This window comes from Electrophorus electricus, chromosome 11 (genome assembly GCF_013358815.1).
Source record: "Electrophorus electricus isolate fEleEle1 chromosome 11, fEleEle1.pri, whole genome shotgun sequence".
Classification (NCBI taxonomy): Eukaryota; Metazoa; Chordata; class Actinopteri; order Gymnotiformes; family Gymnotidae; genus Electrophorus; species Electrophorus electricus.
In genome coordinates, this window is record NC_049545.1 from 19,105,969 (window position 1) to 19,129,741 (window position 23,773).

The 23,773-nt window shown below is 45.5% G+C and overlaps 2 protein-coding genes across 2 annotated transcripts in view; one reads left to right on the top strand and one right to left on the bottom strand.

Annotated features, from left to right (window-relative positions):
* Positions 1–335: 335 nt before the first annotated feature.
* esr2b (estrogen receptor 2b) lies at positions 336–17,808 on the top strand. Its single transcript, XM_027007064.2, has 9 exons — positions 336–421; positions 8,048–8,540; positions 8,701–8,888; positions 10,247–10,363; positions 10,798–11,142; positions 12,398–12,536; positions 13,383–13,516; positions 14,077–14,254; positions 16,207–17,808. The coding sequence occupies exons 2-9, from the start codon at positions 8,122–8,124 to the stop codon at positions 16,475–16,477; spliced, it is 1,791 nt and encodes a 596-aa protein (XP_026862865.2). The 5' UTR covers positions 336–421; positions 8,048–8,121; the 3' UTR covers positions 16,478–17,808.
* An 84-nt stretch (positions 17,809–17,892) lies between these two features.
* syne2b (spectrin repeat containing, nuclear envelope 2b) overlaps positions 17,893–23,773 on the bottom strand; it is a 100,906-nt gene continuing 95,025 nt past the window's right edge. The window contains 11 exon segments of the mRNA XM_035531629.1: positions 17,893–19,535; positions 19,951–19,988; positions 20,133–20,189; positions 20,375–20,566; positions 20,811–20,939; positions 21,060–21,260; positions 21,522–21,736; positions 22,033–22,159; positions 22,512–22,636; positions 22,969–23,037; positions 23,586–23,772. Coding sequence (XP_035387522.1) covers positions 19,334–19,535; positions 19,951–19,988; positions 20,133–20,189; positions 20,375–20,566; positions 20,811–20,939; positions 21,060–21,260; positions 21,522–21,736; positions 22,033–22,159; positions 22,512–22,636; positions 22,969–23,037; positions 23,586–23,772 — 1,542 coding nt within the window. The 3' untranslated portion in view covers positions 17,893–19,333.

Sequence of the window (23,773 nt, forward strand, 5' to 3'; positions counted from 1 at the left end):
ACCATTTTTCCTGTCCAATGAAGTCTTGTTCATAAAACAGTTGCCTACTTTACGGCACGTGACAGCAACCTTTTGCCCTCCAGAGGGGCACAGGCACGAGCCTGGATCTAGCCTCGCTTCAGTCCTAAAGGTCTGGTCGCAGGGTCGCGTAGTCATGGTAACGAGCAGCGCGGTGTCAGACGGTCCGTGCAAGTGACAGCCGAACTGTGTTCCGAGCACGCCACCGGACGGCCACCGCGCGCCCTCTTTCCACCGTCACGTTGCACCCGCCCTCCTGCGCGATGGGCTCCTCGCGCTTGGTACCCTCCCACGCGCTTTCTCTTTCCGCGCGCCGTAAGCACGACTGATTGAAGCGGAAGGCATTGAAGTGCGCGGCCGCGGGACGTCTGCTGTTGTGGTTGACACCTGTTTCCTTTCACGGGTAAGTTTGAATTTGTTTTTGGACGACGATCATGAAAACGCATTTAAAAATGTGTGTGTGTGTGTGTATGTATCTGTGTATGTATGTATGTATGTATGTATGTATGTATGTATGTATGTATGTATATATATATATATATATATATATATATATATATATATATATATATATATATAAACTATTAAAAAGTTAGAAGACGATATGATTGCTCCGTAAATAAAATTAAAGAGTGGAGTGGTTGAGTTATATACAGCCTACTGAATTGTCCTCTCCCATTGGAGATGAAACGTTTAGATTCATTCTCACACGTTAATATTGGAAGCAAAAACTTTTAACAGCTGTTGCTGGCCAAATTCAAAGTGTAATTCATTTTTAATCACTCCTGCGCTGCACAAGATCAAAAGGTCATACGAAAATAAATAAACTAGCGACCTAACATGCAAACCACTCAGATATAAGTTCGTCCCCGCTCACCTGTGAACAGGCCTAAAGATCGTAGTAATGTACTGCCTGCAGTTATAGGCTACTACTATGCTACTCCTATTACCATTCTTACTATTGGTGATATTTGTTGCTGTTGTTGTGAGGGTAGTAATGACTTAAAAGTGTTAAGACAACTTAGGCAGTCAAACACAGGCGGTGTAAATAATAATAATAAAAAATGTTAACCATGCTTCTCAGAGCAAACATGAAATTGAAGCAAACTCGTCCGTGCCGCAGAAGGCGTTTCATGTCTGAGAAACGCCGCATACCGTTAGCCGGGTGTAAAGCGAACGACTAAATCGTTTAAATATCGTTTCAGTGACCTTCCTTCTTCAGGCGAGACTTTTCTAATTGCTCTCACGTCATCGACGCAACTGGTCGTTAAACGAGTCGTGGCGAACACTGCAGACAGACGTGAAGTAAAAGAACTTAGACTGGCGGAGCCATCAGGGTATCCGCTTCAGCAGAGTTTGACTGCGAGAAATGGGAAGCGGCGAGAAAACGACGCACGGTGTCCTCGACTTTTAATTGTTCGGACATGTCTTAACCACTTCGTAGCACACCGAAAAAGCGAATGGGTTCGTCCCAGTGGAATGGTCAGTAAGCCACGCGACAGTGGACATGTTTGCAAATGACCCGGAGGCACGCGGGAGCTTGGGCACGTCGCTCGTGCAGTTAGAATAATCGTTGTCTTTTTCTGTTTTATCGTTAATTTTGAGCGTTTTGAGGCTTTAGGCAACACGTTTACTGTACCTCGTCAGGAATCTGGGCGTTTCAGCCGGTTCATTTGCGTATATATACTGTTGGCTAATTTTGAGTTTTTATCTCGGTTCTAAGAACAGATACGTCGCTGTAAGATTTGTGTATTCAATTATCTGACCACTCATTCAATGTTCTCCATCTGTTCTCTCTAACATTCATTTTAGACAGATATATTTTGCAAACGCCCAAGTAACCAAGGCCAGCTTTTCATAAGATCTTTTCGGTGCAATGCATTATCCGGAAAAGCACACTATGTTACCCAAACAAGCAGTTGCTGAAAAATTTGGTGCATTCTTAAAGCAGGACATGGGGCGCGGACAGTAACAGGTTGTGTGTGTGTGTGTGTGTGTGTGTGTGTGTGTGTGTGTGTGTGTGTGTGTGTGTGTGTGTGTGTGTGTGTGTGTGTGTGTGTGTGTGTGTGTGTGTGTGGCAGAGGTGGTTAGTGTAATTGCAGTCACAGTAGTGTAAGTGCACTCACTCATTTTTGCACACCTATAAACATATGATATATGACTGTCATATGATAGTCTGCTCTTACTTTTGGTGTGTGAACTTCCCAGCAGATGACAGACAAATTGACCGGAACTCTCTTCCCAATTATCAATCTCTCTCTCTCTCTCTCTCTCTCTCTCTCTCTCTCTCTCTCTCTCTGAGTCCATCTCTCCATTACTACCCATTTCTCTGCTGTTATCATTTTTACTGACTCTATCTCTGTCTGTCTCTGCCTGTCTGTATTTTGACCTCTGTCTGGTCTCTCACTCTCTAAAAGTCTTTCCTCTCGCAGTCCCTTTCGCGTCTTTTTTCCCCCCCACCATGGCTGATCTGTGGCAGGGTCCTGCCCATCTTCCCTCACACTTCATCAGCTTGCAAGGCCAGCTATTCTCCCGGCCCCTGCTACCCTGCACAGAGACCGAGGCTGTCTGAGGTACTAAGCTTATCTCGGTCAAGAGGAGCTCAATAAGGGGTTTGTGTTAAGAATGAATGTGAAAAAGGCAGGGCTTGTGTGTGTGTGTGTGTGTGTGTGTGTTAATATCTGTGTGTTCATGAGAGCACGCATGTTCGTTTTTATGTGCATGTTCTGTGTGGGAACCATGCGTGTGTGTGTGCGTTTGTGTACGAGTGCTGTCAAAGTACATACACTATGTGTAGTATAGTATATTCTAATTATATCTCTGAGATGGGGTATCTTAGTAATTTTAACATGAAGAAGTGGTTTTGAAAATTAAGGGGGCCTTATTAGGATGAGAAGCAACTTTAAGGAGGAGCTGTGTGTGTGTGTGTGTGTGTGCTTCATCTTGTCCTTGGCCTTTTGTTCCCTCCCTGGTATGTGTGTCTGGCTCATAGCCACTCAGCACTGGATCCTAGTAGGTGACACCCATGCAGCGTTAAAAGCTTTTATTCGCAAAACAGCATGCTTTTAACAACCAAAAGGCCAGACCGTCCGTGTGTGAGAACGGCTGTCCATCAGGGCAGATACCGTGGGGGTCTAAGAAGGAGAGCCTTTCTAAAGAAGAGAGGCTGTGGTCATCCACAGAGCAGGCTGAGGACTGAGCACGGGGCTTGTCTGGGGGCACTGGCCAGAGCGGGCTTGCCCTTGTGTGCAGTAGCACTGGGTGTTGTTAAAACTCTCTTACCTCAACACGGGTGGGTGTTATTAGAGAAAGGCCTTTAGATGACACGCACAGAGCTCAACAGCTAAACCTTGGAACTTTAAGTGCATTTCTGCCAAAGGAGCCAAAGGGAGGGAGGAGAGAAATACAAAACAATGCACTGAAAGGGGTTAAATTTAAGAATGAAAAATATAATTCATCTGGTAAGTTGGATTTATCTGGATATGGTTGTGGAAATCAAATGCTCTGGTATTGGTTCAATATTGGTGATAGAGTTATGCCGTAGACATAGCAAATACAACTATTAACCTATGTATACATATGTTTGGTGTGCTGTCAGGCTTTGGTCAAATGCTGTGTGTGTGTGTGTGTGTGTGTGTGTGTGTGTGTGTGTGTGTGTGTGTGTGTGTGAGTGCGTGCGTGTGTGTGTGCGCGCATGCGTGCATGTGTTTGTGTGTGTGTGATTGTGTTTGTGTGTGTGTGTGTGTGTGTGTGTGTGTGTTCACCACTCTAAGGGAACACTGTGTCTCTGATACTGTCTCATTAACAGAATTGGCAGCATGCCCCTTCACCTTTACCTCCACTCCATTTGCCAGATCACACACACACATACACACACACACACACACACACACACACACACACACACACACACACACACACACACACACACACACACAAAGACAGAATGCAGCATTTGACCAAAGACTGATGACACACCAATCATAGGTCATAACTCTTTAGCAGCAGACCTGCTATCACACATTTTCAGTATTGTTTTAGCTTCTCTTTGATGGGGCCACTTCTGTACATCCATTGCTCTGGAGACACAGGAATGCCCTATGTAAATGTGTACTCATTTATTCATTAGATCCACCTTACAGTCATGGACTATATCCAAAAGATGATCCCTGAAATGTAACTGAACTGAATTTCAATGAAACAATGAAAATACAAATCTGTTTTAGCCATGGTATGTGGAACCATGTGTTGCTAGGGGAGGTCCACCAAAGTGCTGGATGTTGTGTGCTCTCATGTGCTTGTTCGCTGGTGAATCACTGCTAAGCAGTAGCCAGAAAAGTTGCTCTGGTGCCCACAACTTCTGAGGCTGATAGTCTTGGAAAGCTTCTGTGATTTTCTCAGGCAGCCTTAACAGCGCACAGTAATAGTGGTAGTTGGGGCAGTTGAGCAGACAGACCTGATGTTGACGTGTGCCGGGTTCCTCACTGTCAACATTTCAGCTCACCTTCTCTCTCTTTCTCTCTTTCCCTCTCCATCCCCCTCTTCTTCTTGTGCGTAGCATGTTGCCGCGTGGCCTGCAGGGGCTGCTAGCGCTTGCAGTGGGTGGGCCAAGCATGCGATTCCCCAGCTGTTTAAGCCAGCGAACCCCCTTGAGCGGTTCTGTCCAGGTACACCCTGTTGTGAAGCGAGTATGCAGGCGGGAGGGGGACTTTCGTTCACGGCAGTCATCATGCACGCTGAAGTAGAGCAACGTGCGCTTCTCAGTTTACGTTGAACCCGCTGCGGTCTTCAGAACGGTTTTGGAAGGACCCCCCCCCCCACCCACTGCCATGTATTTTTTGATTTTCCTTGAAAACTATATTTCCACCAAATATTTTTCTCACATGATTATTTCAAGACAAAAAATATTTAGATTAAAAGTTCAAACCCTCAAAAGTTTGATGGCTCTTTTCCTGTGTTGTGTTCAAGATGATTAATTCTTTGTGGACATTTTTTTGCAGCGATTGTCAAGATTAAAATGAAATTAAATAATATATAGAATATATATAGAAGATGAAAGTGCAACTATGTTTCAAAGTGGACTGGTTTTCATCTCTCAGTGACCTAAGATCTACATGAAACACTATCTAGTAATCAGCTATTGATAGTCAGGCAAACCCCACATTTTAAAGCTCTCCTTAGGAACTGCTAAAGGGACTGTCATCAACGTTGTCGTTGTCTTAAACAACCGTGAGTCGTGCCACTCTTGCCTCTGGTCTTGAAGTTGGCCAGTCCCCCATTTCTATTGAGATCCAACACTTTGTCCACATCATTATCGGTGTTGCTGTCTTTCTTGGTTTTGAGCTTTCTTTATTCTCTCACTCATTCTTGGATACAGCTGTTAATGATTGGTATCATTGCCCTGAACAAACCTGAGCAGGCCTCGATACTAGTTTAAAGTTTTCATCTCACTGAGCAATACAGAATAATTCTCCAAGCTGTTTGACCTTTGTTCCTCAGATATCACATATCACATGTGACGCTGTAGTGTCAAGTTCATCTCTCCATGATTAAAAATGTGAATTTCTTATATGTTTGCCAAAGTCTTTCAAACAATTGTGGAATATCGCATAAAAATCACAGATGTAGTCTCAGGACAATATAACCACAATCAAAATTTGAGATTTCGAAGTATTGTATAATATGGCTGATCATTGAGCACATTTGTCTTTCCTGTGCCAAGTGCTGTCCACAACTGTTCTCTTAAAGCTTCAGCTATTTTTAATTGCATTCTACTGTCTCACTTCCTGAAGACGATTAAGGCTGAAGACATGAAACTTTTCCTCTGAGTGCAGTTTTGCTTGTGAGGGGCTTCGTTTAAATGTAGGTATTATATGCTTGCTCATTTGTTTTTTTACTTGTTAAAATGCTTTAAGAAGTGGTCTGCTGCTTCTCGAGTACATCTGTACAGCACATTTTAGCCGTATTTAGCCTTCTCATCTGCTTAACCACATTCTTCGTGAGGGCCAGTGAAGGCCTGGGACTGATCACGGTGCCATCTGTTTGTCCTCCGCTGAATCTCTCATCTCCTTCGCCCTCGTGCCGTCCTATTCGGCTGTCCGGACGGCTTGGGCTGCTTTCGCGGGACATTTGGGGACGCAAGAGCTGGGTGTTTGGGGGACTTTGCAACCTCGTCGTTACTGGCGACTCCCCAAAAATGGGTGGGAGAAAAGAAAGTGTGTGATGTTGTGGCAGACGAGTGGAGTCTGTAGCTTGGTGAGCTATGGTTGAGTGTATTTGTTTGTGTGTGTGTGTGTGTGTGTGTGTGTGTGTGTGTGTGTGTGTGTGTGTGTGTGCGGCATCTTTCCCTGCACTGCGCCATCGCAAACAAAAATGGCAAATAAATCGGACAAAGATAAACAATGCAGCTAAAGTCATGTTGGTTTTATGTGAACCTATGAAGGACATAGGTGCGTACGTGCACCCACACATACACGCACGGGACACGCGTGCGTGCAAACGCACACTTTAGGGTTAGGGTTAGAGTTAGGGTTACACGCACCTGCACTCACTCACACATACACAGACACACACAGACCCTTAGCGTGACCCTGTATCGTTCTCCTTACTTGAATCTGGTTTGCCTTTTCTCCACCACCTCAATCTTCCATTTTTTTGGCCCAGTGACCTTCACCTTAGATGTCCTCTAAATGACTGACCTTTTGGGCTGACCTCCAAAAGGGCAAACCTCACAAAAAACAGTTTTTTTATACCCCATTGGGAACTGTTCCTGAATGCATTCTGACAGGTCTTGTCTGATCCTTGTGTCTGATTCTTCTCGGGTTTTGAATCCTTGTTCTCCTGGCTGGCTGGACGGCGGTGTGTCAGGTTCAGACAGCTCTTTCTGACGTTGGCTCCATGGTTGTGTTGACTCTGGCTCTGGAGAGAATAGTCTGTCTGCACATTTCTTTCTGTTGACAAGATAATGCAAAGCACACGGGAACCCGAGACCTTTGGCCAAATAAATCCCCTTTTGTGATTACTTTTGAAAACAAATAGTCTAAAATGGACATTTCCGTTAGATGTAATATGTATTTAATGGACTAAAACAAAATTAAAGTAATGGAGCCACAATATGTCAGTAATTAGCCTAATAATTGTTATTATACCACTGGTTGTAGAGGATATTGTAGAGGATTTCAAAATTTTGAGAATGGAGAGCCCAGAAATGAATAAATTCCTTGGTGGGTGTTCGGAGAAACTAAAGCACCTACACAATCCAGCAAATGTCAACAGTTCTGGTCGGAAGAACGCGGCGGGAGAGCTTTACTTACAGCACATAAACGTCAGCATGTTTTCATATTGCAAGGAATATCGCCCATTACCCCATTTAGCAATGTAATATTTTGTCCATATTTTGCAGCACTAGTTGTAACTGATTTTTTTTTTTATTGTACCAACAATCCATATTAGTCAAGATTAAGATAAATGACATCCGTTCCGAAAAACAAGGATGACTGAGCTTAGATCTGACCCTAGAAGCTCACCACCTGCAAGCTACATTGAGTTGGTCCTGTCAACATACCACTGGTGAAATGTCATCTTAGCGAGTTATCCTGTCTAGTTTAAAAGTTAAGATGACCCAGGTTTGACCAAAGGATTTAGGCCTTAAAGAACAGCGTAACTGTCTCCTGAGAGGATGACGCGTGCGTGTCACTCCTACTTTCGAAGGTCTTCTACAGAAAGACCTGAAGGTAGCCTAAAATAATAACTTGGTTTTGTACTTCGTACGTCCAGCTTTTCGATGTTTAATGTATACAATGTGCAGTACACAGTGAGGTGACGTATTATTTCTCCTGGCTCCAAGGTGCAAGATATGTCCACATGTGTGATATTTTCAGTGCTGACAGCATATCAAGCGTGCAGTGTGAATAAGAAACAGTGTTTATGTGAGAAATACAAAACAAACCCTTAAACTTCTGGCATTTATATGAAGCCTTTTGTAGCTCTTACTGATTCCCTCTTATTTTGTCTCTGTTTTGTCATTAAGGATTTGTGTGCATGAGACCTGTGATGGCAGTAGCCTTGTAAGCCGGGACCTCACCTGACTTCTCTCCCCCCAAGATGAGCTCCTCTCCTGAGCCTGATCCTGCGTCGGCGTCCCCTGTCCTGCAGCTAGCGAGTGGTGCAGAGCGGGAGGAGCCCCCCGCTCTCTTACCGGTTGTCTACCCACCCTCTCTGGGCATGGAAAGGGATGCCGTGTGCATCCCTTCTCCTTACGCAGACGGGAACCAGGAGTACGGCCACCTGCCGGGCAGCGAGTTCGGTTCCAGGGCCCTGGCCTTCTACGGTGCACCCACGCCCCGTGTGTCTGAGGGCCCCGTGATGGGACCTCCACTCAGCCCCTCCCTCTTTTGGAGCGTCCACACCACGCAAGCCACGCCCACTATTGCGCTGCATTGCCCGCCCCCGCTTGTATATAGTGAGCCACGGGCGCACCCACCCTGGGCGGAGTCTAAAGCGCATGCTATGAGTCAGAACAGGTGAGTGCACTTTGCTTACCAGGGAATTGTTTCTGTAATGATAAAAGGCAAGCCAAATATCTCCTGCTTCCTCTCTTCCATGTTCACCCTCTCTTTCTCTGTCGCTTTTCCCCATTTCTCTCCCTCGCTTCGTTTTTTTTTTTCTATATTGTCCCTCCAGCTCCTCACTGTTTGGGAAGCACGCTGAAGACGGCGGCGATGGTACGACCTCCTCTTCCTCAGTGGGCGTGGCAGGCTCCAAGAGCGACCTCCATTTCTGCGTAGTGTGTCACGATTACGCCTCGGGTTACCACTACGGGGTATGGTCCTGCGAAGGCTGCAAGGCTTTCTTCAAGAGGAGCATTCAAGGTAAACCATGCCATACTCGGGTTTGCAGACCGCGCAAGGAGCCAATCCCTGCCCTTGGGCCGTAGGACCGGCTGGTGGGGGGCGGGGCATGAGGTGGTGCTGGTACTGAATTTCGAGTTTTCTGACCAGCACGGCAATTATGATTTCAAATGCAATTTTGTTTTATAAGCTAAGGTTCAGGTGTGTATCCATGGTCCAAAGAGATCCAAACAACTATCAAATATAAATACATGAGTGTTACATTTTCCGTCACTTAGAAAATACTTATAAAACCATAAAAGAATTACAATAATTATCTGGACAGTCCTGTTCCTACCAAAGTTGCTGCTGTGGCAATTAAAATAACTTGCCTTCTTCAGAATAGCCATGTCAAGGGGAAATCAGGTAATCATTCAGTGTAATCAAATTCACTGCTTCAAGTGAAGTACTCCTAAAAAGCCATGGAAACCCCTGTGTAGCACGGAGAAATCTGTGCAGCTGGGTACACAGCTGAGTAGGGAGAAGTTTACATTTCCTAGAATTTTGGATCTCTCTTTCCTTGAACAGATTTTCTTGGGGATTTGTTTCTCTCTGTTACTCCCACCCACACACACACACGCGCGCACATGCGTGTGCGCACATATACTCACATGCGCACGTGCACACACACACACACACACACACACACATGCATTCTTACACCCACGCTCAAGCTACAATCAGAAACCCTAGCAGAGCCAAGGTCAGTGTGCCTTGTTCTGCTCTAAGATCCTGGTTTCCTGCTTGTGCTGTGTGCCACCTCGCTCCTTAATTAGGAGAGAAAGTCACTCACCTTAAACACCTACTTTATAACAACAGGGCATAATTAATTGATAATTTACTTAGATATTATCTAATAGTTTGCTAATATTTTATTCATACGTTATGTTATTAATTTTGGATTATTTATAATAATACATTTACATACTTTTTCTTTATACTATAAATTCGATAATTTTAATAATTAAACCACAAACCTTATTGTCAGTGGGTGGAGCTCATCTAAAAACAGTAATAAAAATGCTTCAACACATTGTCTTAAATTGTTAATGGCAATGATTCAAACGGAAGAGTGCTGGGTTTATGTGTTACTGAGAACAAGCACTGTTATGGCTTCCATAGCAGACTGCTGCATGATACTGCATTCAGGGAGCACTAAACATCTAATAAATAAATTGTAGCATTTATTAATTATTGACATTAATTATCAAACTCTTAGCTAACAATTAGGACACTATGTACTGCATCCTGTTGTTATGAAGTGTCACCAGCTTTGTGTCTGCGCAACCTGCGTGTGAACATGCGGAGGGGGCTGTGTGACGCTGCTGTCCATTTTTCAGGGCACAACGACTACATCTGCCCGGCCACCAACCAGTGCACGATTGACAAAAACCGCCGCAAGAGCTGCCAGGCCTGTCGTCTGCGCAAGTGCTACGAAGTGGGCATGATGAAGTGCGGTAGGTGCCCGTGGGGGACACCTGGCATGGAAGGGCCGGGAGCGTTACACAGGAAGGGCCGGGGGCGTCACTGTGGGGGCCCCTGGGGGACCCTCTGTAAGGCCTCTCTTAGGCCGGACCCTTAGGGCAGGTTGGGTTTACCCACATCTAATGCCTCTGTCAAATCCTAGGTCAGGGTCAATGATAAATTGCACTTCAGCCTAAGGGGTGGGCGATATTGCAAAAACAAAATATCATGATTCTTCAAAACATTTCCATGATACATGGTGTGCATCATGATATATATGATATATATATATATATATATATATATATATATAACAATAATAATAACAATATATTGAGATATTACTCACACTTAGTATAGTTTAAGGAAGTCCTGCAGATTTGAAAAACATTTTTTGCTATCTTTTTTTTTTTTTTGTAAATCGTAGGCGTAAGACGAGAGCGGTGTGGTTATCGGGGTGTCCGCCACCGACGCGCTCCCCAGATTAGAGACAGCTCAGTTGGGGTCAGAGGTCATCCCCAGTGCCATCAGCAGGGCCCGCTCCCCCTCCCTCCGTCAGCTTCAGGGTCAGCTTCAGTCTCGGTAGAGGGTCAGCTGGCGGCACTGTCTCCCGAGCAGCTGGTACGCTGCTTCCTGGCTGCCGAGCCCCCCCAGATCTACCTGCGGCAGCAGATGAAGAAGCCCTACACCGAGGCCAGCATGATGATGTCCCTCACCAACCTCGCCGACAGGGAGCTTGTACTCATGATCAGCTGGGCCAAGAAGATACCGGGTCAGCCTCTGTGTGTGTGTTTGTGTGCGTATGTTTGTTTGTGTGTGTGTGTTTGTGTGCGTGTGTGTGTGTGTGTGTGTGTTTCTAGCCTGAACCTCTATGTCCTTTTTCCCAAATTGTCCTTTTAAATTTTTTTCATTTCATTTTAATTAACCCCAGGTATGTGTGTCAGTCCTTCTGCTGAATTATTTTAATTAAGGACACCTAAAGGGTCCCTATGAGTCCTTAATTAATTATTTTAATTAAGTGTTTATGTGTGTGTAAAAGATCTGAAAATTCCACCACTGCACCTTCATGGGTCCTTTATTAACTTAATGAATGAATATAGCCTTAAAGACGCACAAAGCAAATTATGCATGTTAATGAAATTAATTTCAGGTCCCCTTTTTAGATGGTTTTTCACATAAACCTTTACACCTCTGTCTATCTAGCTTACTCGTGCGTTAAAAACTCAAACGTGTGGGCTTTGGGGTGGTGTCTGGGTCCTCTTTAAATTACATTTAAAAAGTAAAAAGTAGTCAGTAGAAAAAAACCCAGGAGAACAGAAGCAGAGGTACAGGTATGACGGGCGAGGACTCGGCTGGGCTGTGTAAGGGCTCCCTGCACTTGTTTCAGTGTTATCTATGACGGGAGAGCTTCTGCTCTGAGCCTGGGACAGCCAAAGTCCTACATTCAGGCAGCCCTGCTCCCACTCACCTTAGCTTGTCTCGGAGAATCCAGTTTTACTCTGGTCGTCTGATGTCCGAGCACTTTAAGTCCTGATGGATTTTGGAAAAGGGCTGATTATGACTTGGGGAAAATCATTTATTCCCACAGGCCTTTTGTGATTGTGTCAAGACATGTTAAGTGTGTGGAAATTGACTGGACTGAAGGCAAATTGATCCAGTAATAGTTTCTGTTGGCCATCGTAACACATTTGGCAGTGGAATGAGCAGGTGCTGATGGAGGTTTTAGAGGATGTCTACTCCTCCTGTCATTGTGCACGTTTGATCACTGCTTACCCAAGGTCAGCCATCAGAGCCGTGTCTGTCACGTTATCGAAAATAATAATACTCCAAAGGTGCGCGTGCGCGTGTGTGTGAGCATGTTTGTATGTGTGTGTGTGCGTGCGTGTGTGTGTGTGTGGCCTTCAGGCCTTGGCATTGACGTTCTGACTAAGCACACCTGCAGCATTGTTGCGCCGTCGCAGAGACACGCATACGTGCGCTTGGGTCCCCGTGCGCACTGACGCGCTTTCCCGTTGTCTTAACGGCAGGCTTCATGGAGCTGAGCCTGTCCCACCAGGTACAGCTGCTGGAGTGTTGTTGGCTGGAGGTTCTCATGCTGGGCCTCATGTGGCGCTCCGTCGATCACCCCGGGAAACTCATCTTCACCCCAGACCTTAAGCTCAACAGGTAAGGGCTCACGCCACCTCTCCCATGTGCTGAACAAGACCTGGCACCAGTACCGCAGCATGGCCCCTAACACGGCTTGCCGGGATTTGACTTGTGCTGAGATTTAGTGGTTTTATTGGCCTCGAAAATAATCTTTAATCTTGTGTGAGCTTGTGTGTACATAATGTTCTGCCAGTTATCTGTGTGGTTAATCAAAATTTAATTTAATGCCGGTGATAAGGTTTTGATTATGGCAGTTTATTTTACATATGTGGATTTTATGAGTGTGTTTTTTTGCGTTGCAAAGCACCAGCTGTGTTGTTTGTGTATATGCGATTCTGTTGTTTGTCTTTTTGTCCAGTCTGCCTGTGCACAAGTGCATGTGGCAAAAGAAATCTAGTTTCATGCTTCCACAGTGATTATCTGCAGCGTCTTAGCTAACCTCGCTGTGTTCCCATAACAGAGGGTTATGTGCAGCCACTCTTACACAATAAGTATATGGGTGTGTGGTAAACGCAATAATATAATGCACTGGTGTGTGTGTGTGTCTATTTCTTCTTGTTTTTGGAGACCTTTCAATGACACTGAGATACAGACTTCTAACAAATAGAGATTGTCACTTTCCCTGATTACAGCGTGGAATGGCCTTAAGTTGTGAATTCCCATTTGCTCTTGCATCCTAATACACTTGGATCCACCGTGGTAGCGTGTGTGACACGTACCTATGTCAGTGGCATCCTGGTCACATTTGATGGGTTATTCTCTCAGAGGAGGCCAGCTCAACACGGACTGACGACGCTGACAGAGATGTCACCCTCCCCTCTCTCTCTCTCTCTCTCTCTCTCTCTCTCTCTCTCGCTCGCTCAGGGAGGAGGGGAACTGTGTGGAGGGGATCATGGAGATCTTTGACATGCTACTCGCAGGCTCCTCCAGGTTCCGGGAGCTGAAGCTCCAGCAGGAGGAGTACGTGTGTCTCAAAGCCCTCATCCTGCTCAACTCCAGTATGTGAGTGTGCGTGTGTATATGTGTGTGCATGGGTGAGTGTGTGCACATGTGTGTGTGTGTCTGGGGGTGTGGTATGTGTTGGCAAAATATGTATATAAATGTGTGTGTGTGTGTGTGTGTGTGCATCTGGTGTTGGTGCATGTATGTGGGTGCGTGGACGAGCTTATGTTTCTGGGAGCTTTACTACATTTACCTCTATGTGAACTATGACGAAAGATGTATTCAAATTAATGCCTTAATTATTTTCATTTAAAATTAGTTATTACATTTTTTAATATATTCTTTTAAAAATTATGATAAATTTTAGTTTACGATAAACTATCATACCATATATACTCCACTGTTCTAGAAAAGTTTAAAATTTGCTTCAGGTTTGTCAGTAAAATGGTGGACATTTTCAAAATAATCTCTTGCTAAACCTGCCCTTTAGAAGTTCAAAACAAGCCTATTATGATTCCCCTTCAGACACTGACAGAAATACAGCTCGTGTTCTTTTCCCTTTTAATGGACATGATGACACATCACTCCACTGTGTGTGTGTGTGTGTTTTCCACAGACATGACTTCCCCGGAGACAGAGGCGGAGCTGGAGAGTAGGGCGCGGTTGCTCCGCCTACTGGACGCTGTGACCGACGCCCTGGTGTGGGCCATCTCCAGAACGGGGCTGTCCATGTCGCAGCAGTCCGCACGACTGGCCCACCTGCTTATGCTGCTCTCACACATACGACATCTTAGGTACCTGTGTGTGTGTGTGTGTGTGTGTGTGTGTGTGTGTGTGCGTGCGTGCGTGTACTTTCATATATATAGACTTTTAGATACTACAGTGGCATGTCTGTGTGTGTGTCGGTCTTTCACACATTGTACATTAGGTATAACCATGGTGTGTGTGTGCGTGTGTGTGTTTTGTCCATCAATATGACATTTTGCAGATGAAAAGAAAAACATCAGGGGACATCAGGAAACCAATCATGGCTAAGAGCCTCAGAACTAACAAGAACGCCACAAAATTAGATACCTTAGATATAAATGCACATACACGCACTGGCCACTTTATTAGGTACACCTGTTCAACTGCTTATTAATGCAAATAACTAATCAGCCAATCACATAGCAGAAACTCAATGTATTTAGGCATTTAGACAGGTCAAGACGACCTGCTGAAGTTCAAACATCAGAATGGGAAGAAAAGTGATTTTAGTGACTGAACGTGGCACGACTTGGTGCTAGATGGTCTGGTTTGAGTGTTTCAGAAACTGCTGATCTACTGGGATTTTCACGCACAACCATCTGTAGGGTTTACAGAGAATGGTCCAAAAAAGAGAAAATATCCAGTAAGTGGCAGGTCTCTGGGAGAAAATGTCTTTTTGATGCCAGAATGGCCAGACTGGTTTGAGTTAATAGAAAGGCAACAGAAACTCAACCACCCATTACAACTGAGGTATGAAGAAGAGCATCTCTGACTGCATAATGTCAAACTAGAAGCAGATGGGCTACAGCAGCTCCTGTCAGCTAAGAACAGAATTTGGTGCAGACAACACGAATGCATGGATCCATAATTCCTTGCACCAGCGGTTCAGGCTGCTGGTGGTGTAATGGTGTGGGAGATATTTTCTTTGCCCACTTTGGGCCCCTTTGGGCCCCACGGCCTACCTGAGTAGTTGCTGACCATGTCCATCCCCTTTTGACCAGTGTATCCATCTTCTAATGGATATTTGCGGCATGTCACAAAGCTCAGATCAACTCAAACTGGTTTTGTGAACGTGACTGTAGTCAAATGGCCTCCACAGTCACCAGATCTCAGTCTAATAGATCACTCTTTGGAGTGTGGTGGGACGCTAGATACATCATAGATGTGCAGCTGACAAATCTGCAGCAACTGGGTGATGCCATCATGTCAATATGGACCAAAATCTCTGAGGACCGAACCTTGTTGAATCTACGCTATGAAGAATTAAGGCAGTTCTGAAGACAAAAGGTGGCCCTACACGGTATTAGCATGGTGTACTTATTAAAGTGGCTGGAGAGTGTGTAAAATGCATAAATAAGCAGATATTACATGGTTAAAATAAATACAACAAAAAGAGGAAATAAATTATAATAGTAAAGTAAATAAGTAAATAACAGAAAAAAAAACTCCCACTGCACTAAGTGTGTGTATAACCACACCCACATATAGACATCAGAACACATGCATGCACACAGAATTAGGCATGCTCCAGTGGTCTTCTGACTTTTTATATTCGCATCCTGCCTCTAAGACTTAAAGGAAGAGACTATTAAACCTTAAATACGTTTTGTTCTGCGTTCAGAGTGGTTTAAATGAGTTTTGGGGCGTTGGGTGCAAAAATAGTGCCCTGTAATCATGACCTGTAGAAGTCAATGGGAGCTCATTTTTTCCTCACACTTCAAATCAAATTAATTAAACAGTTAATGTAACAGATTAGCCACATTTCCATCTCCTGGCTCCTGTGTAAAGGCAGAGTGGAAAATTTCTAGTCCCTGGCCCTTGTGGGCTGTGGTTTGAAAACCTATGTTCAATGTATATTTACTACCAATTATTACCAGTAACGATAAAGTCCAGAATTTTGGATTCCACGTTCAGAATAGAAGACCATTATCAAAGACCAATACTCCCTCGTCTACAAAAACTGCATTATCCATAAGTCCGCCTCTCCTCTTGTTTCTAGCAACAAAGGCATGGAGCACCTTTCCAATATGAAGAGGAAGAATGTGGTCCTGTTGTACGATCTTCTCTTGGAGATGCTCGATGCCAACACGGTGCACAGCAGTCATGTGTCCAATGCCAGGTGCCCCTACCCTGGCCACCCTGACCCTGGGCCCCCAGCTCCAGCCTCGCCCCACGACACTAACCCAAGTCCAGAGAGTCAGAACCCAGTCCCCGAGTGCTTTTCCAAGGGTGCAGAAGAGTGCCATGGGTTCCAGAACAGCCAGGAGTGACTTCTGTTTTCATCAAAAAACACCCACTCATGTACACACACACAGAAAAAACAAACAAAATCCTCTGTCAAGGACATCTAGAGACATCCTTGTCCATCCTGTATGAGGCTAACCATGAAGAACATCATGCTGTCAATCACCTTTGCACTGTGTTGTTCAGTTTTATTACCCTGTTCGTCAGTTGCCCCTGTCGCTTCAATTGGGAATCACCCCAACATTACCCTAAAGGCCATAGCAAGACTTGATTACTTCAAATGATGGTATATCTTGCAGTCACAACAGCGAAGGACATAGATGAAGTCAAATGCCAGGCGAAGACTACACTACCAATCACCCCCTACCACCACAGTTGTGGGCGTCGCCACTTAATGGGGCTTCATAAAGAAACTGAAACGTTAACAGGCTGCGTAGGCGTGAAGGAGACCTTCCTCTCTGGCTGACACGCTACCTGATGCCCCTGCCCAGAGCCTAGTTATCCTGCCTGGGGGAAACGTCTGCCCAAGGGCCCTGGTCCGGCGCTTCAAAGGGTAAATGGACATTTACGTTGAGTTAATACATTAACTTTTTGCAGCTTTCTCATTTTTATTAAAGAGAACCCTCTCAAAAATGGGACATTTTTTAAAAATGATAAAAGATAGGCAACAGAAATGATTAATGCCACAGTATGTGAAGTACTGTTTGTGCCAGCATTGACCTGTAAATACTGATTGTATCACCAAATTAGTTTATGCAATGAACTAAGTGTTCTCTGGAAAAAAGTGCATACTTTTCATAGCTTTTTGCATTTTGTACACTTTTTGTGTAAGACTATAATCATGGCTGTTTTTGCAGTTGTCATTTAAGACCTAGATACACAGTGATGGTTTCGCTCCAGCACGATGACTCGGAAGTACTTTCAGAACTCAGTCTGACTGAACAGGGAAAGCTTTATGCTCGACAGACCAACAGTCTGCAGGAAAAGACACTAAAACAGATGCTAGGATCACAAATATCAGCGGTCATGATGTACATGTGATTTTGCAGAGTCTTTTTGTGTACGCAGGCCCTGATACTGGGTAAAGTGTTCCGTGACTTACATTTGTGCATTCTGTCGCTGTACTGCTGAAATACAAGCAAAAGAAACGTTGGCCTAAATGAAGGGCTAAACTTGAAGGCTCTGACATCCATAATGCAGTGTGCATGGCCACAAGGCCATACATTGTGATTCATGCTCTCTAGGTGAGGGTGAGGTCCTTAAGAAAGAAAAACAAAGGTGTTATATTTTGGAGAGAAGGCCCGGTCGTACTGCCGTGCCGTTTGGGGTTCAGTGCTTTAAGACAGTTGTAAACAATCCCCTTGTTAAACCCAAGAAAAGAAAGGCTGCTGAAAATAATTTAATAAAAAAAAAATATAATAAAAAAAAACAAAAACAAGAATTGCAGTGTCATACTGACAAACATCTTAATTTATTTGTAATGAAGATGGCTTTGATCTATACATCATCCTCTAAATACTAAAAAAAACCCAAAACAAAATCTCATTATATACCCTCCCATTGGCTTGGTTTGCTGAAACCATATGACCTTTGACAGGAAGGGGCAAAGCTTTGTGTGTAAATAAATATATAATTTTAATAATAGGTAGTGAATCATGCCATAACCAGGTATGTAGTTAGCATGGGTACACATCAAAAAATATATTTTTTTAAATTTGTGTTCAGAACGTTTCAGTAGTTGGTTTGAACCGCTGACGCTGGTACATGATGGAGGACCTGACATTAGCTCATGATTGACTTTACACATAGTGATCCTATGCAAATCATTAGTCTAAGACACTAGTCAGCTTCTGCTGTGAGATCATTGCACCCCTTATCTTTTTGGCATATCTGCATATGTATATCTAAGTAAGTTCATGTAGATGGCCTGGCCAGGAACAGAGGGAGTGGACACTGCTGAAGCATTCCCAGTTAACAGCAGCCCAACAGGCTAACACCATGACAAGCTAAAGGAAAACCCAGCAAGAACTTAAAAGCGCAACAGCTCTGTGTTCAGTTAATAGTTCTAGCACCCCAAAAATAAATAAGCACACAAAATAATCATGAAGTATATTTTTTCCCTGAACACAGAAAATGTAATTAATAACTGAGATTTAGTCCTCTAAATCAGTAGTTTTGTATTATTTGAATTGCGTCTCTTTACCAGACGTACTATATACGCACAGTGAAAGATTGCCACCACACTGTAGATAGAACAAAGAGGCCCGAGGTGTGAACTAATGAGGTGACATTACACATGCTCTAGCCTTGTGTCACCGGTTGTGTGCGCTTCACAAGCACGGAACTGGCAGCTGAAATCATTACAAATAAAAAGGTGAAACAAACACCAATCCAAAAGCACTTCATATTTGCACAAAGCATGTGTGGATTTCTAGATCAAACATGATGACAGATCTGTGTTCAGTTGATATGCACAAAAATGGACTGCCCAGGTGCGTCAGTAGGCATTATTTCAAAAATAAATTAACAGTGATGTGTTCCAGGAGTCTGACAGTTTGGTAATGTTAAAAGTACACATTCATGAAGTTTTCCTGTTTGTGTCTTAAAATTGACGAATGCTGAGTGCTACACTTTAGTCTTATGCAATCACCGATGTCAGAACTGGCTCGTCACTGGCAGTAATGTCTGCTTGTGGCAGAAAAAAAGTATTTTCACAAAATAAATAAATAAATAAACTTCCCCTCAGAGTCCAGGTGCGTTAGGAGGAAGTATGATGAGAGCATTCATTTGCCCCTTCGTGAATGCTTGGTACCTCCCATCTCCAGCACTAACCGAAGGGCTCATTTCGGCAGCACCACGGTGGTGGCGGTATTTCTTGTTCCTCACGTCGGAGGGGGTCCATTGGTGTAGCGGAGCATGGGGTAGAAGGAGCGGGCGAAGGTGTTGGAGAGGGCGCAGCTGTAGTCGTCCTCGGATGGTGGCACCAGGCAGGCCAGCGCGAGCACCAGTAGGAGGAGGACGTGGATGGGCAATGCTGCCCGCAGCACCCGGTACAGGAGGGGCCGGGTGGGGGACATCTTCCGCCTGGCGGGGAGACACAGGAAGAGACAGGACAGACCAAACGTTTAGGACAGAGTTCCCCCACACCTGTGCGAGAACACAACGAGTCAGCAGATTTGAGTCCCGGATAAAAGTGCTTCATTCTATCACACGTTATCTGACCTACATGTGTGAGAGCGCAGGGAGTCTTGTGCCATAAAACTCCGCGTTCCAATTGGTTATTTATCACTCACTCAGTCCGCCTGTCCTACACACCACGTTCTAATTGGTTATTTATCACTCGCTCAGTCTGTCTGTCCTACACACCGCGTTCTAATTGGTTATTTATCACTCGCTCAGTCCGTCTGTCATACACACCGCGTTCCAATTGGTTATTTATCACTCACTCACTCAGTCTGTCTCTGTCCCACACACACACACACACACGGTCACTACATACTTAGCACTGCCAGGTCTCCTTTCAACAGCCTTTGCTTCCTAAAAAAGGGAAGAGAGGAGAAGGAGGTTTTATTTCAGAGCCACCAAGAGAAGCATTAGTGTGCTGAACAGATGAACAGTGCCCGGGGTGAGCTGGATGAGGGGGATGGAGAGGGGCATCCCATAACGGCACGCTGCGTGTACCTCGTCCGACAAGGCCGACAGTCCCGCGGGGCCCCAACCATCGCTGCCCTCAGAGTCCTGCAGTACAGAGGAAGAATAAAACCACACCACAACACTGCGACCATACTTGTGTGTGTTTGTAAGTTGGGGTTTGTTGGTTAGGCTATGTGTTTGGGTATTTGTCAACCAAATGTCACCTTTGTGGGAAAAAACATTGACTATTGACTGTGTGTGTGGAGCTTGTGCGTGTGACTCACACTTACCAGTCTAGCCTGCAGAGTGCTCAGGTCCTGAGTCACCTGTCTGAGGAGAAGACGGAGCTTGTTGCCAATAACGTGCACCTTCTCTTTGGCCTCCAGGCTGTCGTCCCCCTGGTCCAGCTGCAGGATGTGTGAGGAGATCTCCTGCAGGGGGCGCACCTCCAGTTCCTGGCACTGCAGCTCCTCATACACCACCTATACACAAAGATAAAACATAAGTTGGATGCATTTATAGTTAAGTAACATGGCAAGGAAGATCAAGAATGTGAGTGCGCATACTCAAACCCACACTTGTAACTTCCCTCATGGGGACATGGCAAATGTTCCCAATAATGACAACATTTTATATTTTCCTTTTGTACTGGGCCCCCATAAGGTGTTAAAATCACCCCCCACTCCTTCATATCCCCCCACCCCGTGCACACACACTCCCACCTACCCTGAGTGTGTTTCTGTGCTCCTGTAGCAAACTCGTGTCCACATTATGATCATGAATGTTGACCATGTAGCGCTGGCTCTCTGCACGGGCTAGCCAGAGCAGCAGGGAGTGCAGCGTCTCATGGAACTCCTGAGGGGTGAAAGGTTAGGGGTCACCCAGTGGTCAGACACTTTAAAATTTAAAATTTAATTAAATAAAATTTAAATAAATAAACTCAAAACTGATGGTCTGATTGGCCACTCTCCCTACCTGACACTCCAAGAGTGCACGCTGCAGTTGGCCCTCCCAGGAGTCGAGGGAGGCACAGGCACACATCCACTTCTGATTGGCTGCCCGCAGGCCCTCCCTCAGCTCGTCCAGCTCCGCATTGTCTCCATGCTGCAAGTCCCGCCCACTCAGATTCACGCCAATCATCAGAGCCTTGTAGCTACTAAATGTCCTCTGCATCTCCTTGGGAGAAAGGATATTAAAAACAACCATCCTGGCTAAACAACATTTGCATCACGTTTGACAGCATTTCACAACATTTGCAATACTACATACAAAATACTGTAAGCTTTTTGTACACTATTTATAAACATTTGTAAAAATGTGTCAAATTTGTAAAGGGGACCAACAGATGGACAGCCCAAATGATTTTCAGCATTTAGCCTAGCAGGAGGTCCAAGCCCAGCTCTCTGTCTCTCTCCTGTCTGCCCTCACTGCGCGTACCTTCAGCTCGCGGACACTGGTCTCCATGTCCCTGATGCTGCCGGACGCGTCGGTCCTGCGCAGTCTGTCCAGCTCCGGCAGCACGCTGTCCAGCCAGACCGTGACCTCATCGAGCTCAGCACCCATCCCATGCTGGCTCTGTGCTCCCCACCGGAGGACATCCCTGTCTACGCAGGCCTGCCTTGCCCCAAGGAGCTCCCAGCGCTCGATCACGCCTAGGCCACAGGGCCGGAGGGTGATAAGGTCAGAGGTCAGCTCAACATGGTTATGCATGTGGAGTTAGTGCGACATCGCTCCAGTTTCCTGTCCCAAAACTTTAGGAACTGTATAAAAGGTTACTAGGAGTGTGTCAGAAAATTATTCTGAAATAGAAATTTCCTCCATATAGTAAAAAAACGTTGTTGCTAAATCTTGCAGCCATTATATAGAAAAACAAAACCTAAAAGCAGAACAACACGCTAGGCCAGGCATTCTGGGGGCTAGTCTGTTACGGAGATAGAGAAAGACTCACTGGTATGTTGGTCTGCAGCAGACAGTGTGGTCAGGCCTTGGTCCTCCAGCACCTCCCCATCATTCAGAATGAGTTTGACTCGCTTCACATTGTCTATGCTCTCGTTGCACTCTGACATGAGCTTAGCCTGCACACACGCACGGATGCATGAGCATATACGCGCGCACAAGGTAGACACAAAGTAATGTCAGTAAAGGCTCCAAAATCAGGGAGTCAAACAGCAGCACCTGCATAGTCAAGAGTGAAAGACATTCTGTACTGCAAGTACCTGATAAGAAAACAACTGACTGGATAACAAATGTGTGACACTTATACCCCTACCTGATGATATGACAACACTTTGTGATCGCACACACGCACACACACGCGCACACACGCGCACACACGCGCACACACGCGCACACACGCGCACACACACGCACACACACGCACACACACGCACGCACACACACGCACACACACGCACACACACAACTTACATAGCCGTGTGGGTGGTAGGAGGTGCTGACGTGTGTAGGGGACGACGTCAGGCTGTGGATAATTCGCTCCCTGTCCTTGGGGGCGGGGCTATGCCAGCCAGGGGGCTCTGTCATTGCCCTGCCCACTGAGAGAACAAGCATGTTAGTGATGTCACCAGCAGGGCCTTATTAACCACGTTTCTCTAAATTCTTCAGGCTATAAACAAAACCAGCAGGGTGCAGAGGGAGGGAGCTCTTGAACCTGGGGAATTATGAAACGCACAGACAAGCAAACATGCCAACATGGGAGGGGGTGTGGCCTGAGTGTTACAGGTCGGAGGTCGTTCATGCAAAAAGCTCATAAGCACAGAGCATAGCAGTGCATGTAAGGCAAGTCATGTTTATTTGCACAGCATCTGCCATACACAGCGGCAGCATAAAGTGCATGCAGAATGGCATGCAGAGGGCTATAGCCTACCAGGTCTGGCACTAAGAGCTCGAGCTGTAGCATTAACGCAAGCCTCAGAGCTCTCAGCGACCTCTATGTCTGCAAGACAAGAGCGGGGCAGAGGTCAGCGCTCGGCTCGACCAGAGGCAATTCGCTAAAAGGCCGTTCCAAGTTCACAATTAAAAAACAAAAAGGTCCTGCCACGCACGTTGCTGCGCCACCCACTCGATTTCAGAGATTCGTCTGAGCTGCTGGCTCGAGCTAATCTGGCTTCAGCTTGGTTGGGACAAGATCCTAGGGAGGACTTTAACTTTCGGAACTTGGACTAGTCACTTTTGCCTCGAAGAGAGAGAGAGTGAGCATGGCGCCAGGTGTAGTGATGAAAGAGCTCCGGTTAATTCCTCCATCCTAATTAGCATGTGGATAAATTAGCACAGAGTGTGTCCATATCTTATTCTAGTGCTCTTACTGAGACCCCAGCCTTTTTGTAGCCTCATGGAAGACTAGAGTAGTAATTTTATTTTATTTTTTTTTAAAAAGAGATAACCTAGCGACAGCTGGTGGGAAGTCTGAAATCACTCATCTTTGGCCAGGTTTAAGACCACTGACAAGTTTAAAGACTAGAGGCTGTACCAGTGGCTCTGTACCTGAGAGTGCACTATAGTACGTGACCTCTTCCTCATCCTCAGGTGACGAAGATCCCCCCACATCCACGGTGTGATCCCACTCGAGGGGTATGGAGTCCACGCTGCCGGGGGTGTCGCGGCCAGATGGCTGCAGGGGAGGTGGGAGGAGCCCGTGGCATTCCGCCCGCTGGGTGGAGCTTGAGCTGCAG

Coding starts and splice junctions, on each gene's coding strand:
- esr2b (XM_027007064.2), top strand. CDS start 8,122: ATGAGCTCCTCTCCTGAGCCTGATCCTGCGTCGGCGTCCCCTGTCCTG. Junction 10,364..10,797: donor AGTGGGCATGATGAAGTGCG/GTAGGTGCCCGT, acceptor TGTAAATCGTAG/GCGTAAGACGAGAGCGGTGT. Junction 13,517..14,076: donor CCTCATCCTGCTCAACTCCA/GTATGTGAGTGT, acceptor TGTTTTCCACAG/ACATGACTTCCCCGGAGACA.